The sequence below is a fragment of the Suncus etruscus genome, chromosome 1, assembly GCF_024139225.1.
Source record: "Suncus etruscus isolate mSunEtr1 chromosome 1, mSunEtr1.pri.cur, whole genome shotgun sequence".
Taxonomy (NCBI): domain Eukaryota; kingdom Metazoa; phylum Chordata; class Mammalia; order Eulipotyphla; family Soricidae; genus Suncus; species Suncus etruscus.
In genome coordinates, this window is record NC_064848.1 from 199,323,468 (window position 1) to 199,341,716 (window position 18,249).

At 40.2% G+C, this 18,249-nt stretch overlaps 1 protein-coding gene across 1 annotated transcript in view; it reads left to right on the forward strand.

Annotated features, from left to right (window-relative positions):
- Positions 1-18,249, forward strand: part of MAP2K6 (mitogen-activated protein kinase kinase 6) — a 130,913-nt gene that overhangs the window by 84,768 nt on the left and 27,896 nt on the right. Inside the window, exon 2 of the mRNA XM_049772792.1 lies at positions 13,591-13,657. Coding sequence (XP_049628749.1) covers positions 13,591-13,657 — 67 coding nt within the window. The remainder of the gene's footprint in view (positions 1-13,590; positions 13,658-18,249) is intronic.

Here is an 18,249-nt window from a genome sequence, read left to right on the forward strand (position 1 = left end):
CCAGTTGATTCAAATCATTTTTTTTGCTCAGAGAGGGATATAGGAATCAATCTGTGAGCAGGATCCAGCAGAGTCTCATAGGACATATGACATATGGCTAAACTTTTGCTCTCAACAATAGTGTGAGAGGAGGCAGACAATAATAACTTGAGAACAATTCCAGACTGTATGATCTGAGGACTCTTCACCATCAAAAAACCTGGACCTGATTTTACTCCTGGCCTGGTGGGAACACACCTTCATTTAAAAATACTAAGCTGTTTATGAAACTATTAGGATTTTAAACACTGAGCAGCTACTAAGAAATTATATGTTTCCATGTGAAATCACTAGTGTGAGTCTATTTTATTCATTTTTTTAATGGCCCCTTTCTTTAGAAAAGATCATTAATAAGATATTAGTGCCTGAAATTTATGATGTTTTAAACACTGGATGGAATTTAGAGGAAACATAATTGGTCTCAAGATGAAACTAGGAAATGGATACATAGGAGATTACTATGATTGGTTGGTTCGCTTTTGCATATGTTTAGGCTACTCCATGATAAAACATTAGTATATGACAGGTGAGGCAGAAATAAAATAAAAAGAGAGTTCCAATAAGATCTTGTCTCAAAAAGTTACCTGAATATATGTTCTAGTTAGTCCCAAGTTTTTCATGTGATTTTTGTTTTCTTCTGAAGGAAAAAAACACTTGGAGAAAATTCAAATTCTCTATTGGTCCAGGCTGATCAATTATTCAGGAGAGACTAGTGCCCCTTCTTTTTTATTAACCCCCTAAGAGTCTTTAACAGAGGCAGGCGAGGCTTGGGGAGGTCAATGGGCAGAGCGGGAGGGAAAGTTGGGGACATTGGCGGCAGGAAATGTTCACAATGGTGAAGGATGTTACACATTGTGGGACTGAAACTCAATCATTAACAATTTTGTAACTGTGTATTTCATGGTTATTTAATTCAAGAATTTATTTATAAAAATAAACCTAAAAATAAAACTAATTTAAAAAAGAAATAGGCATCAGCGCAGCATAAATAATAAAAACAAAACTGTCATCTTGGACCAGAGGAATGAAGAATCCACTTAAGAAAAAAGAAAAATAATCCTCTCGTTCTTTTTTGTAACTTTTAAGGTTTTGAAAGATGAAGTGACTCAAATAAAATAGCACATACCTGGCCATAGGACCCTGTGAGTTCCAGTCCCGATGGAGAGAGAGTTTTCTCTGTTTCAGTATTTACTTAAGAAAGTATTTTTATTTTGAAAAAGTTCAGAGTCAAAGAGAGAAGATTGCCATGTATCTATCACTTACTTAGATTTAAAAGTTTCTAGCTCATGGCAGACTATATCATCTAGATTTTTACCCCTCCATATAAATTTTGAATAAATCCTTCCTTTTATTGAATGGCATTTCAGTATTTCTCTCTCAAATCATTGCTGCCTTAAAACCTAACCTGACAGGATTGACAAGAACAACCGTCTCCCCCTAAGCTTTTTGCAACTGGTTGTGTGTTTTTTTATTTGAAAAATGCTATTTTTAACACCCGGGCAAGTGTACTTCCTTTAGATAAAGACCCATGAATGAAGTGGTGGGTAAATGAGGAAGGAGATGTTCGAAGGCCCACAGGAAGTGGGGATTCCCCTACTTCCCACGGGTACCTCCTTCCTTCATTTCTGCCTCCATCACAGCTCAGAACAGGGGTGTGATTTGCTTTTGAGAGTTCACAGCAATGCACTGTGTATGACAGAATATTACACCAGTCAAAAAGAAAAAGAAATATTTCTATCCCATGACAGTGTTAGAAAGCTGTGCTCCAGCCACAGATAGTACCGGGGCTACGTACTTTGTACACAGTTGACCCAGGGTCGATTCCCCCTCCCTAGCATCACATTGGTTTCTCAGAGCACTGCCAGGAGTGACCCCTAAGCACTAGAGCCAGAAGTAAGTACTGAGAATTGCTGGATGTAGTGACTGTCCCCTCCCCTTGAAAAGAAAACCCTGCCCCTTTCCATTGAGTCACTGGCACTGCCCTGCATGCTTCATTTCCTTGGACATATAGCTCTTCCTGATGTTCTTCTATGGGGTCCCTTCTCTCCACTGCCCTCCCTTCCCCTGCTCCTTTCAACTTTCTACTTCTTTGCAAAGTTGGTGACTTCCAGATCTCTGTATTTAAACACTCCTGCCTATTATAATAACATCTGTAGTTATTTCATCAGAGTTCAATAAGTGATCACTACTGCTACTGCTGCTGCTAATACCACTACCATCACCACTACTGCATTCCTAATATTACAATAAAGACAACAACTACTACTATTTAATTTCTGATCCTATTTACTTGGGCTTGAGTGGTTGGATTCCCAAGCTGTGAACCTCTTCCTAGGATACTTAGATCTGGGCATCTTACTTTCCATTTCACAGGACTCCTACAGTTGTTGGTCAGGCTTAGTGGTGTTGGGGGCCCCCCAGGGCCTCTTTTAATGTTTGGTGCTAAGAACTAACAGGATTACACCTGGCAGTTCTGGGGAAGGGCTGTTTTTATAATGAAGTGCCAGCAACCAGGGTCTTTACATACAAGTCTTTTGAGCATCTGTCTAACCCTCATTTTCGATCCTAAATTTCTCTTATTCATAGGTACCAGAGTCTGTAGAATTTGTCTCTGCAAAGCTTAAAAAGATTGTTGATTAGGCAAATTTCCAGGGGCTCTGTGTCCTGTTTCTTGGGAACAATGATTACTCTGTCCATGTTTAAAATGTGCTGTACGGCCTTGAATAGTTTTTGCATATAGGCTAAGAGATGGTCAATAGAAAGTTCCAATCAACCAGGATAAGGAAGGGGCCATTAAAAATAGGTTCAGAGTACTGTGATCACATTCACACCTTGAGGATAGTGGAGCAATAGTTGGAATGTGCTGAATTTATTGCCTAAATTTTGTGGAACACTTCTTTGGAGAACATGTTTTTGGATGATTAACTTTTGACATGTGGGGATCGGTGAAACATTCAATGGAGGATATGAGCAAAGATCTGAAAGTTGAAGACATGTAGGTGTGGAGGTAAGCGAGATGACTCAAAGGGAGTTGGTGGTTTGCTCCTCAACATTGCATGATCCTTGAGCACCACCAGATGTGCTAATACCCCAAATTAGAGAGAAAGAAAGAGGAAGTGAGAAAAAGTGAGCGTGCTAGAGAGAAAGCAAGTGTGTTAGTATAGTTTCAAAGCATCCTGCAGACATTAGAAATATCTTGTTATATTATTATTATTTATTTATTTTTTGGTTTTGGGTCACACTCAGCACTGCTCAGGGTTTTACTTCTGGCTCTGCATTCAGGAATCACTCCTGGTGGTGCTCAGGGGACCGTATGGGATGCCAGGTATCAAATCCAGGTCGGCTGCATGCAAGGCAAGTGCCCTAACTGCTGAATAATTGTTGGCGCCTCTATATTACTATTTGTAAGGTCTTAATGATCTGACCTGATAACTTCTCTACTGAAACACTAGAAACAAATTCTTCTATCTGACATGGAAAAAATGGCAAATTAACTTCAGTCTTTCCATCTTTGCCTCTAATCTACCTTTCCTGCTTTATCTCTGGAGCCACACTTGGCTTCATCCCATCATGGATAGCTCATCCTTATTCTACTTGAGTCCATATTCTTGTGCCTTCCTCAGCCCTGATTGTCAAAATTAAATCCATAATTAAAAAATTTTAAATTTAAACACTTGGAGTTTAAGAAAAAATGTTGAAGATAAAAAGACTATAATAAATTTTCACGTGCTCTCAAATATGGCAAAACACCAAAGTTGCCTATCTCCTCTCTTACCATTTCTCCCACTTTCCACCCCCATTTTCTTCTCCCTATTTCTTTATCCCTATTTCTTCTTGCTTTGAAGTTCTGGTGTATTGCTAGTGCAATGCTTATACATGACATCTACCTTTTAATATTATGGGAGCTCTTTTTTTTTAATCCTTAATCTTGCAAAGCAGAACTTGAAACTTAATACATTTTTCTTTCGTTCTTTGCAGCATCTCCTCTTGTGAAATGCTGGAAGCTTTAGCACAGAGATATATGGCACACAATGAGGATTTAGATTCTGACTAGCCAGAAAGAATTGGTTGGTGGTAAAGGCAATACAGGAACCAGGGGGTGGGGATAGTAACCAAACAGTAGGAAGGGAGAAATGGTAAAAACAGGAAATGCTTGACTTTGACACACATTCAATATAAGGTTCATGAACCTGGCCAGGGTCCCCAATCTCTTGTGGAGTTTTTAAAAAAAACAAACATGTGAAGTAACGCTTTTGGCCACAAAACCATTTGGTGATTTCCTAGCAAAAATAAAATACTCAGATAATCCGGAAATCACATGCTATGATAGTCAGCCAAAGGAGCTGAAAACTTTCATGCGCATCAAAACCTGCCTGTGGATGTGTTTATGGCAGTTTTGTTTGTCTTTGTCATAACTCGGAAGCATACACAATACCCTTCAGCAAATGAATGGGCAAAAGCACTGTGCGCCATCTGGCTGCTGCAATCTTATTCAGTGCTCAAGAGAACTAAACTCTCAAACCATGAACAGTTATGGAGGTGTGTTTAAGGCTTGTTGGTATGTGGAAACAGAAGAAATCTGGAAAAGCCCATCTATTGTTTGGCAGAGTGATGGAAACAGGAAAAAAGACGGAGCCATTCAGGTTTTGGAGGAGGAGGAGGGATGACTGGATGGGGCACAGAGACTTTTTTAGAGCAGAGGAATGATGTGGCCTGATAGCAGAATGATCGTGTGTCATTCTCAGTTGTTCAACATCTGTTGTAGTCTGTGGGTTGTGTGTGACAGTGACACGTCAGTGATGTTTCATTCGTTGCAATCCGTGTGCCACTTGGGTGTAGGATATTGACAATGTGGACACTGCAAGAGGGAGGCAGAAAAGATATGACGAGTCTTATTCTCAATTCAACAATCACCAAAGTTCTGGGGCTGGGGGAATGACCAAGCATTTGGTTTCTATGTGCCAGGCCCCGAGTTCCATTTCTAACACCACAAAATAAAACAAATGACAATAAGGAAACACACAAACTTCTCCCTACACCCAATTTCTGGTCACTAAAAGTTAATAAATAAATCAATAAGTCTTTTATTTAAAAATATGGGGGGGTTGGAGTGGGTAGGTAGGATGGATAGGGCATTTGCCTTGTCCACAGCCAATATGGATTTGATCCCCAACATCCCATTTGGTTCTTTGAGCACCTCTAGGAGTAATTTGTGGGTACAGAGCCAGGAGTAACTTCTGAGCACTGCCAGGTGTGATCCCCTCCCCAAATCTCTCTATCAATCTATCTATCTCTATCCGTCTGGCCATCCATCCATCTATCCATCCATGAGAGAAAGAGTTTACCTGGTACTTGGTTGACCTTGGTTTGAATCCAGGCACTGCATTGTAGAGCCCAGAGCATCACAAAGGGTGATCTCAGAGTCCAGAGCCAGGAATGAGCCCTGAGCACAGTTAGGTTTACACACCCCTCTAATCCTTCCCCCAATACATAGAGTTGAGGCCTTGCTCCTATAGACCTTGAATTTGTAAAGCAGGATTATTCATAGGAACCAGGAAACTGTGATTCAGGATTAACAAGACATTTGAAAAATGTCATTTGAACATAAATGATATAAATAACAAGACAGCCTAAGTGGACAGGATAACATCTAAAGAAATAACTCAACCAAAGAGAGTAAATTTAGTCTGAAGCAGTGCTCAAGAGGTTTGTGGACCTTTCTTGGTCATTCTCCTTCAAAATTCCATTGATTCAATATGAGAGCCCAAGGAGGCCATGCTGCTTTGACCCTGCAATGTTGGAGATATTTAGACCACCCCAGTAGTATTCCAGAGTTTTTAGGGTTGCATTTGGTTATGCTCGGGGTACCACGAGGTGCCAAAGAAGAAATAAAGGTCAACTTCATGCAAATCATCCACCTTGACCATTTGCTATTTCTCTCAATTCTTCATCTAGAAAGATTTGACTTTTTCATACAGTTTCTGGTAACTGTGTCTTTCAATGACTGACTATCTTTCACCAGCAGGTAGCAAAACTGAGCCAAAAAAAAATGAGCACACTTGGGACTAAACATGAAATTCTATTCATATTGGATTTGTGCATTTTTCATCTCATTCTGTTATGGTTTTTGTAATTTTATTTTATTTTTTTGAGAGGGGCTACTGTCAGCAATTCTCAGGGTTTAGTCCTGGCTCTGTGCTTTAGGGGTTACTCCCTGGTGGTACTTGGGGAACCAAATCAATGCTGACTATTGAGCTCAAGTTAGCTGCATCAAGACAAGATTATTTTTCCTACAGTATTATCTCTCTGACTTTTGTTTTATTTCCTCAAGGATTCCCTTGTTATATGCCAAACAGTTGAGAAAAGAACAACACATCTTTATCCCACCTATATTTACCATGCGAAGCATCTAGACCATGCTGTTATACTGGGATTTCTAGGGGAAAGGTTGATGGTGACAAGTCATAAAGAGACACAAAACAAAGTAATAGGGGGAGAAGACCTGAGGGACATCAATGGCAGATGGTGGAACTGAAATGATAGCACAGATGGTATGGGCATTTGCCTTGCATGCGGCCAACCTGGGTGTGATCCCTGGCATATGGCCCCCTCACCACTGCCAGGAATAATTCCTGAGTGCAGAGCTAGGAGTAACCCTTGTGCATCACTAAGTGTGTTCTTCAAGCAAAACAAAATAAAACAAAACAAAAATGGTCCTGGAAATCTGCTGTAGGCAGAGTGAACAATAGGAAAAAAAAAAGCCTTTGAGCTTCCTTGTGCAGTGGCATGGAATTTCTAGCATGTTCTGGGCTCTGTGTGAGATGCAAAAAGTGGAAAGCTGGACCCTTGGAACCATGACCTTTGAGAAGAGCTTAGGAAGGATCTAAAGGAATGCAGGGCCAGAAGACTGTATTTGGAAGGATTTTTTTTTTTATCTGCAGGAGAGGGAGATAGAAGACTAAGGCCCAGGCCAAGGAAAGATGTTAAGAAACTAAACTGTGGGCCTGGAGAAATAGCACAGCAGCGTTTGCCTTGCAAGCAGCCAATCCAGGACCTAAGGTGATTGGTTCGAATCCCGGTGTCCCATATGGTCCCCTGTGCCTGTCAGGAGCTATTTCTGAGCAGACAGCCAGGAGTAACCCCTGAGCACCCCCGGGTGTAGCCCAAAAACCAAAACAACAACAACAACAAAAAAAAAAAAACCAAACTGCTCCTTTACAACTTCCTTTGTAGCTTTCCTCTGAATTTTCAGTAATTCCAAAGAAATGCAACTTCTTGGTTGAACTCTCAGGGATGGGGGCAATAATCCCTGGTGTAGGGGTACAAGAAAGGGGTGTGCAGTTCCATCACCTTCTTCCCTGGGTCAGCAGTCATTGCTCTTTCATAACATTTCATGACGTTGTTCAGTAGACTTGCAGGCAGCTGCGCTGGAACTGAAAGCTTTCAGCGCAGTAGTAAGGAGAGAATGGCCAAAGCATGCATGTTGCCAGGGACTCCGCTGGAAATCCCATTTACACAGGAAAATGGATTTTTAAGATCCATTTGGCCCTGGAAGCAATGCCATGTTTTGCCAAGACTGAGTCAATAATTACCAGCTCTTCCCCTCATGCTCTGTATGTAGCCCTGGGCCAAGCTGACAAAGAGTCAGGTGAAAAGCACTGCCTTGAGGGGCCACCTTCTGTCTCCCCCCCACTTCCCCAAGTGGGGTTCTTAAACTGTTTGGGTTGGCACTGGGGTCCTGGCCTTCTGCTTTCTGTAATGAGGCACACAAGAGAGAAACCTTTGTGCTTGGCTTCTCTGAGCAAATGCCCAGCGAGAGATCCAAGTACCCCCTCATTTGCGAGGCCTGCAAAGTGAGCCCACATTTCTGTCGCCTGGTAAATTTTTTCCAACCATGAATAAGATTTTTGGCTACCCCTCTGCCCCATCTGCCCTGTTCCCCTGCAGGGCCATGTCACTCTAGGCTGGGACCATCATGACCAACTGGGATTTAAGAAGAGCTTTGCAAATGTCTGTGTGTGGGGGAAGACAATATTTTCAGAGGAAACAGGCCTGGGCATGACTCTGGCTGATGTAATAGTGTGCTGTCTGTGCTAAATCCAGCTGACAGAGGCATATGCTTTGCACAGTGTCCAGATAAGAAGACATGTACAGAACTTTCTCCTTCTGACAAGGCTTGTTATGGATATGAAATGGAACGCAGAGGTGGTTTTCTGATTTTCTTTTTTTTTTTTTTTTTTTTTTTGCTTGAGCATATGAAAGAAAAAAAAAATTCCGTGTTGGTGTCATTTTGATTTATTCTGCACGTTACTCCTTCTTATGTACTTCTTAAAAACACTCTTCAATATGAACATCAGGTGCTGGCAACTTTGTTAGGGTTCAGGGAGGGGGGTGGCAGGATTGCTTTGAAATAAACCCAGCTGGGAAAGTGACCTCATATCGTCTTTTAAGCAAAAAAAGAGGAATTTCTAGAAAGGCTGGTGAATGCTGTCCCATCCAGAATGACTTTTTAAAGATTTATTTCCCCGAGAATGGTTAATGATTAATGCCATGCCTCGTGTCCCAATGAACCACTTCCCTTCTCCAGCCTGGAGTGGCTGTTTGCTGGGAACAATGAACTTTTAGTGTATGTGGGGGTGGGGTGGGGGGGGGGAAGGGAGGGATTATTGCTATTAGCACTGGTATTGGCGGTGGGGACTGTTTAGTTCTGCTTCTCTGGGTTCAAATGTAGGCACCAGAGCTTGGAAAAGAATGTGGGGTTTTCTCCTGGCCACTCTGCAAACTTCTTCCCACTCCCTCTGATCTCTTTCTGGGGCAGATGAAGTAAGTGAGACATGCCATATTGGTGTGTGTGAGTTTGTGATTTTTGTTGCATGCATTTTATTTATTTATTTATTTATTTGGGGAGGGATTCCAAGTAGTATTCAGGAGGCCCAAGGACCATCCCTGAGCAATTTTTGGTCAATCTGGCCAGTGGTTCAATGTAAGGACCCTGCACAGTCAGGGATTACCTGCGCAACCCTGGCGATGCTCTAGGAATATTTGATTCATTATTTTTTTTAACTGAAAATGCCACATTTTCTCATTCCACATGATTTTGTGCCTCCTGGAACTATTTTCTTCTTGCTATACAAAGGGATCAGGATCTTCTTTTCTGATACCTCGAATATATTATATTTTAGTGGCTTACTCTTAGTTCTTGAAGTTTCCTTTTTCCTTTTATTGCTTAGTTGCTGCTGCTGTTGTTTTGTTTATTTTGGGGAGAGGGTCACACCAGTAGTGCTCAAGGGTTACTTCTCAGTTTTGCCCTCAGAAATTACTCCTGGCGGTTCTGGAGACCATATGGGATGCAGGGGATCAAATCTGGGTTGGCCACATGCAAGGCAAATGCCCTACATGCTATGCTATCTCCCACTGGTCCCACTCTTGCTATTTATTTGCATGAAGCTTGACTTAAGAGTGTTTTTAATAATGTTATGGTATCAATGCTTAGTGATCTTTTTAAGTGTTTTTCGTGGAAATTTCCTCCATCACCAGCTATTTCTCTCATTATTATTATTATTATTATTATTATTATTATTATTATTATTATTTTATTTTTTGGGTTTTTGGGTCACACCTGGCAGTTCTCAGAGGTTCCTCCTGACTCTATGCTCAGAAATCGCGCCTGGCAGGCTCGGAAGACCATATGGGATGCCGGGATTCGAACCACCATCCTTCTGTATGTAAGGCAAACGCCTTACCTCTATACTATCTCTCCGGCCCCTATTTCTCTCTTTATATCTTGTAAGAGCTGAATGGAAAAATGAGGAAGAGAGATAGAGAAATTAAAGAGGCATTTCTTGCTTAGTGTTTATTTCATTGGCAACTAACTGGGGAGCCCTTTTTCACAGGAAAAAAAAAAAGATTTTGCTCTGGGATTGTTCTACCTGAGAGCCTCTATGATAATATCTATTCCCTTTATTGGAATCTGTAAAACATTACTCACACAAATGGAGTGTTCATTCATTGGTCATGAGATAGTTTGGACTATGGAGCACTAGAATTCTCGTTCATTCTTCTGGATATTTCTTATGGATTTATTAACACAGGGATGGGGGATTGTTGAAACTAGGTGTATGTTTAGTTGGATGATTTCCATACAATTCAACAGTGACCTTGTTCTTGGTACCATGTACAGGTCACTATAATTTGTCAATAACTAAATGATAACGTGTGCTAAAAGGCCAGCTTGGGCTCCAGAAATGGGAAAGTAGAAGGTAACTTCAGGGTCTCCTCAAAAAGCATCAGGGAAGAGCTGAGAAAAATCTGTCATCTTGAAAGTGATACTAAAAGGTTTTTTTCTATGTTGGTTGCTGCCAAGCAATTTTCTTTTTCTTTTAACTTTCTGTAAGAGGCAGACTTGATCTAGATTTTGGGTCTTGACTGCATAGAGGAAAAAGACTGAATTAAGCATTGTACTGGTCTATGATAATAAGCCCAATTCTATTAATGGCTTTCTTTAAAAAATTTTTTTCTTACAATGAGACAATGCAGATTATTTCTGAAAAAGGATTCCATTAGCAGCTTTTTAAGGTACTGTGGTGCTCTCTAGAAGCTGTGTCAGTCTACAGATAGGTATTAATGTTATAGCCCCGTTTTATCATTGGGGCTATAAAGAGACTTAGGAGGGTATTTGGGAAGTGAAGAAATGAGATGTGAGCTGCCTTTTTAAAAATAATTTCTCTCCTGGAGGAGATCTGGACTATATCTGATGATGCTTGGAGGCAATGTTCTTGGGTGGGGGGTTTGGTTTTAGGGCCATATCCAGTGGTGCTCAGGCATTACACCTGACTTTGTTCTCAGGTATCACTCTAGGCAGGGTCAGAGGGCCATATGAAATGCCAGAGATCAAACTCGGGTCAGCTGAGTACAAGAAACACTCTACCCACTGGACCTGGATGTTGAATGGTGGGTTCTGAATTCAGAACTGCCCACACCTAGAATGGGCTGGTAGAGGAGTCTGCAGGGGGGAGAGAGAGGGGATAAGAAGGAGAGTTAGAGAGAGAGATGTGTATGAGAGGCATCATCATCAGAGATTCAGCATCAGATTCAACATTAGCAATTGTGCATCATCAAAGAAGCAGCAGCAGCAGCAGCAGCATCACCAAAGGAGTTAGTCAGCCTGGAAGCCAGTTAGGAAGCCTGGAAAAAGCAGCTGAAAGGGAGACAAAGGCCCAGAGAGCCAGAAGGAGTAGAGAAGTAGCTGCTAAGACAAGGCTTACTATGGAGGTGTGCATAGTGGTAGGGACTGTGAAATAGAGCTGGCTGACTCCTGGAACTTCATCTGACTGCTTTGTGAATCTCTTCAACCTCACCCTGCAACCTTCAGACCTGCCAGACCATAGGGGCTGTGGGAGCCCAGTCGAGCCCAGAAAGGCCTCACCATCCCCACACCAACAATAGGACTTATTAATTTATATTAAGACAACAGGTTGTGCATTCCATAAAATCCCCAGAGAGGAAGAGGGAATCCCTTGCACCCTGTCCAGGTAGGGCAAGAGATACTGGTCTAGTAGCAATTAATTCCCTGCAATAAATAATCCACACAGTTAGGAAAGTTTAGCAGGCAAGAAACTCACACTGCAAGCTGTTCACCAACAAGCTAGTCACTCCACCATGTGGAACTATGAGCCTTGATGGCAGCTCTCAGCTAGGCCTCTTAAGTAGCTTTTATTGAGATCAAAATAAAGCCCACCCCCAAGGGGATGGGGAAAAGCCAGATGAGAAGGCAATAGGGAAACAAAACCAAAGAAAACCAATGGATATATATATATAAAGTCCAATTCAAAGACCTCTCTTGACACCTGGAGGCAATTCTTACTGGAGATAGAACTTAGGTCAGTTGCATGCACGTCAAGAACCTGGATCCCTGTACCATTTCTCTCATCCCATAAGCTGCTTTATAAAAGCTCCTCATCTTGGCCTCCCCATCTCATTCTCTCTGAACTCTTTAATCTTTAAATGTTGTCCATTGTGAACTTGTGGCAGAAGCTCCACCCTGGATGTCTGGAGACACAAATTCTCCTTCCCACTGGGTTTTGTTGGTTCTTTGATCTGGAATCAATCACAGAAGTCACTTGGATGTCACTTTCCCACCAGGGGTGGCAATAATTGAATTCTTCAAGTTTGGTTTTGAGCTTTAGGATCCACTTTGAGCTTGTTGATCTCCTCCACTGGCGAGGAGAGGAGAGAAAGTGTAATCATGAACATTCTAGATACTTCTTTGTTTTCTGGGATGAACCAAAAACTGTGGGGTTTCCTTAGAAGTCTAAAGAATATTTTCTCAAGAGAAAAGAGCTGGAAGTTCCAGCTCACCACAGGAAGCTCACCACAAAGAGTGATGAGTTTAGTTAGAGAAATAACTACATTTTGAACTTTCCTAATAATGAGAATGTATGAGGGAAATGGAGAGCCTGTTTAGAGTACAGGCGGGGGTCGAGTGGGGAGGAGGGAGACTTGGGACATTGGTGATGGGAATGTTGCACTGGTGATGGGTGGTGTTCTTTGCATGACTGAAACCCAAACACAATCATGTATGTAATCAAGGTGTTTAAATAAAAAAAAAAGAATATTTTCTCATATTGCTTTCTGACCTTGAATTTCTCAGTACATTTTTTTAATTTAAAAAAATCATTAATAAAAGTTTCTGAGTTCAAGGTCTCTTGTATGTTTAAGCCCAGAGATGAACACATCCATAACATTTCCATCTGGCTCCCCAATATATGCTCACCTCCCTATCAGAGCTCACCTTTATCTGCTTCTTTCTTAGAAAATGACGAATGTAAGAAAATCATACACTGCTTCTTCCTTAGATGTTCCAGTCTTTGTCTGGTCGTTGAGCACAGACACCTCAGAACAGTGGGGATTCCTTTATAATCGATCTCATTAATTATTAGTTATTTGTGGATGAATTTAAAATCATGAGGTACTGACATATGAGAGCATCTTTCCACTTGTTATGAAAAAGGAAAACAGTATGGGTGACAGCATGGACCTTCATCCTCCTAGGTGGAGGAAAAAAAAGAGCAAATAAATTGGAATCACAGACTCAGTAGGGAGGAAAGGGTAGACTTCTAAGTAAAGAAATTGGCATTTTGTTTTGGTCATTATTGGTGGTAATGGAGGGGGCAGTGCTCACCTGGGTGTTCAGGAATTGTATTCAGTGGTGCTTAGATACCCTGAAGTACCAATGATCAAACCCCCAGGTCTTTAGTAAGCAACAGATGTATTCAAGCCTTTAGAGTCATTTCTTTGACCTCCAGAGTTGGCCTCATATCTTAATGGTTTGGGCTGCTGGAAAACTTCACCTGTAAGTACTGTCTGGCCATGGGAAGCTTTGTTGAACCTGGTCCTTGTTCCTTAACCTTCCTGGCTAGGAAGTGGGGTTTGGGTGAAGAGATGAGTGCTCCAACTTCAGGTCAGTTCTTTTTTGCTCTGCTGCCATCTCGTCTGTTCTTCTCAAGTTCTGACTCCAAGACTTTAACTTTATCCTTATGTCTTTTCCCGTAGGCAAGAAGCGAAACCCTGGCCTTAAAATTCCCAAAGAAGCATTTGAACAACCTCAGACCAGTTCCACGTAAGTTAACAGATGGTAACCATCTTTATTCCATTTTCTGCACTTGACCGGTTTCACAGGAATGGGAATTTATTGTGAATTAATAAGCAATACTTTGTTGTTGTTGTTGTTGCTGCTATTGTTTTGGATTTTTTTTGGCCACACCCAGTGATGCTCAGGGGGTTATTACTGGATATGTACTCAGAAATTGCTCCTGGCTTTGGGACAATATGGAACGCTGGAGGATCAAACCAAGGTCCATCCTAGGTCAGCCGTGTGCAATGCAAAAGACCTACCACTGTGCCCCAGTGAGCAATACTTTGGGAAAAAAGTTGTGAGAAAGAAGAGTCCTTGTATTTATTTATTTTTTAAAACTACTTTATTTAAACATTGTGGTTACAAGTTTGTTCATAATATAGTTAGGTGTTTTTTCACAGATAGAAAGTTGTCTATGATTGAGTTTTAGTCAGACAGTGTCCAGTACCCTTCACAAGTGCACATTTCCCACAGTGCACAATTTCCTCAGAGTCCTGTTAAAGGGGGGTTGTCATGTGCTCACTTTTCTGATATTTGATTTGATCATGAAAAGCTATGCTTCTTAAATGAAGCTTTGCATTCAATGCTTCACTCTATTGATTGATGGAGTATTGAGTGTCACTGATATATTTGTCAGATGGGTTCCTTGGTGAACTCAGAAAGGCCCTGGATATAGAATTTCTTTTCTTTTTCATATAACTTTTTATCAAAGACACAGATTCTCTTGGAGAACACTGTTATAAAACTTGGGTTGAAATAGAAAGATGGTCCCAGAAGAATTTTCAACAACTTGATGCTCAAATCCTTTCCTCCATAAACAGAAGGCAAAATGAGAGTAGAGAAAAGTTCCTACTTTTCTTTTTGAAGCTCTGCTTCAAATCCCTAAGGCCAGGACTAGAGAAATAATACAGTGGGTAGGATGCTTGTCTTGTAAGTAACCTACGTAAGTTTAATAACTGGCATTCCATATGATTTCCTCAAATTTACCAAAAGTGATCCCTTAGCAAAGAGTCAGAGGTAAGCCCTGAGCACCAATGGGTATGGCCCCCACACAAAACAACTAATCAACCAATCACACAACAAAAATTCCCTAAGATCAGCTCAAGTTCTGCTGAAGTACAATACATTCTCCCTTTGGCTTCTTCCCATTTCTTTGTTTCTCAGTGGGGTGTGCAAGTTTCTACTGCCAATGAGAAGGGTGACCATCTGTCTGAACATCTCCATGTGAAGAATGGAAATTCCAAAGAACGATCACAGACATTCTAAGAAGAGAGAGCTAGAACCCAGAGTAGACATCCAAATGGAAGGCTTTTGCATATGTTTACAAGTGTGCCCTCCTTTCCACAGGCATTGTCCTTATAATCATGAAACAGGCTATCAGAAAGTGTTGGAATGTGCTAGTAAAGATAATGTCATGCAAGACTTTGTTGAGAACTTCTCAAGAGTCCTTACAGATCTTGTAACTTAGAAGTCAACTTTCTTTTCTTTTTTTTTTTTAAAGCCAGTCAAATTGAAAAGTCAACTTTCTGTGGCAGAAAACAGACTTTCCTTTATGCACAGAACTGAGTAGAAGAGTATTCTTTAGGATTCTGCTCAGTAATTCAAGGACCTTGCTCAATTTATACTGTTCCATTCGTGAGTCATAGAAGGAAATTTTAAAATGTTTTAAAATTATTATAATTGGGGTCAATGTTTATAATAGTTTAACAATTACTCATTTTTGGTGTACTCAGTTACAACACCTTACCACCACCAAAGTGTATAAGATTATCCATCAAAAGTCTTAAGTTACTTGCAAGAGGAAATTCCATATCAACCATCAAGATAATGTTTTGGGGGTTGGGGAAAAGGGATCCATCTGTTTATTCATTACCTTTTTATAGTGGTGGTGGTGGTGGTGGTGGTGTCTATAAATTATATAACAAATAATTCTTCCTCTGTGATTGGTTTCTTGAGAGTTTAGAGTAAAAAGTATGCTTTCTCTATCCCAAAGTCCCATATAGGACTTTATGTAATATAAGTTTTTTGATAACTATTTTGAAATGATTGCAGATGAATAAGAAATTACAAAAAGAAAAAAGACCATGTAGCTTTTGTGTATGAGCGCCCTTCTCTTTAATCCTAATATCTTATATAATTAATACTAAATTATCAAAATCTAAAAGTGTCTTTGGTGGAAACCAAAATAAATCCTACTTGGTTGTTTATTTTTCTCATACAGATTTGGATTTGATCTATTAAAATTTTGAGAATTTTAGTGCTTGCTGTTATTTCCTTGGTTTTGGGTACAAAGACAATATTGGGCTCATAAAATGAATTGGTATGAATTCCTTCTTTTTTCTGGTCATTTGCATTTTATGATTTTGGAAAATGTTTGCTAAAATTCTCCAGTGTATCAAAAGGAATCCAAGCATTCCTTTTTTTTCCTATAGCTTTCATATTATAAAGTAAGTTTCTTTAAAAGTTAGTTATGAGATTATTTAGATTTTCTTTTATTTGCTTTTTGGGCCACACCCAGTGATACTCAGGAGTTACTCCTGGCTACACACTCAGAAATCGCTCCTAGCTTGGGGGACCATATGGGACACCAGGGGATTGAACTGTGGTCTGTCCTAGGTTAGCCACATGCAAGACAGATGCCCTACCACTAGCGCCACCATTCCAGCCTCAGTTGTTCTTTTTCATCTTGGATAAGTTTTGTAGTTTTAGATTTTCAAGGATTTGTCCTAATTCTTCTAAGCTGTCAAAGTTATGAGTAAAGTTGTTCATGTTCTACCTTGATCATTCTTAAATGGCTGTGAGTATGTTATAATTGGTACTATTTTTATTTCTGATAATCATCACCAGTATCTTCTTTTGATCTTTGTCAAATTTGTAAGCAGTTTAAAAATTGTATGATCTTTTAAAAAAGTAACTATTTAAAATTTTTTTCCTGTATTCAGTATAATGGAGTTAAAATTATTTTTTCTTTTTTATTTCCTTTGGGAAATTATGTTATTATATATTATATATATTAGTAATATATAATATATGAAATTATTATATATTATGTTATAAAATATTATTATAATATTCTTATATTAATTTCCTAGCTGGCTTATATTTATTCATTTCTTGCCTTTAAATTTTAGATTCTTTACTTTCAATTTATATTCATGATCTATATTTGATACTTTTTTTCAACTACCATACATTATTTTTCTTTGGTATACACAAGGGAATAAAAGTCTGGGTCAGTTCAAAGTTAGCTTCTTTGTTATCTTTCCTTCATGTAGTAGAATAAACTTTTAAATATATTTTCTGTTTCACTGTGTCAAGACACTTCATTCTCTTCCCTCCTCCCCACTACATTTTGGTAGTTTTTCTTCTCACACTTGGATGTGTTAGTTGTTCAGGAGTCATTCCTAATGGTGCTCAAGGGACTGTGCTCCGCTGGGAATAAAACTCAAACCTTCAGCATGGAAAGCCTGCAGTCTAGACTTTAGACATGTCATACCTCAAGCATCACTTTCTCCTTATAGCCTGTACCACATTGGCACCTGGGAAGACTTATTGTCAACGTCATTATGATGTGCCTACTGAGGCTTACGTTTGTGCTCCTACATTTGAAGTCACTTTTGCACTTTGAGATTTTCTTGGCAGGCTTTGGCGGTTGGTTCAGTGACTCTTACATTTGTCCTCCATCTGCTCTGCTGTGTTGCATAAAAATAGTCTAGACAGAGCTCCATTCTCCTCTTCCTGTGTGTGGTCCCACTTCTCCAGCTTGCTTTTGGCAATTGCTAATCCTGTTGGTTCCTGAGCCATCCCTCACTTGATGGGCAATAACTACCGCTAACTCACTTTTGCACAAGTCAGTATTATTTTCTTTAAGTCACACAAGAATTTCAGGTTGGGAGGGGGCTCCTTTTTGCTATCTCTTCTCCTGGGAGAAAACAGTCCTGTACAAAGATCTGGAATTTGCTCCAAACTCCAGGAGCATTACTTTCTGGATCATAGTTCAGGCTCAAGCTTGAATTTGCTTTGCTATGTGGTCAACCCTAGTTCGAACCCTGCGCCATACATATGTAGTACAGATGCAGGAGTAGTCCCTGAGCATTGCAAGTCATGGCCTAATAATCTTCTTTCTCCACACCTCTCCACTAACCATACAAAAAAATAAATTAAAATTAAAAGCTAGATTGCCAGGGTTTGTTGATGGGATCTAAAGTATTCTGGCCTGGATACCTTAGACAAGTTACCTGATCCCAATAAACCCTGGTTTCCCCTTGTGAAAAACAGGAATCAACAACAATGTGGTTGCTATGAGGATTAGGTATTAGAAGCTGTATTAAGTGTCATATCTCCTTGCGTGTGTCGCTGGAATTTCTCAATGAGTGTTATTATTGCTGCTGTAACAGACAGTCTGAGTGGAGGTCTAACTTACACACTCATTGCTACCTGACTCTCAAGCTTGTGCTCTGACTCACAGTCTTGACTGGAAGACACAGACAAAATAAACCAGTAGCTCATGGAAGGCAGCATCTTTGACTTCTTCAATTGAGAAGGATTCGTGCTAGGAATCTGCATTTTTCTTTTCC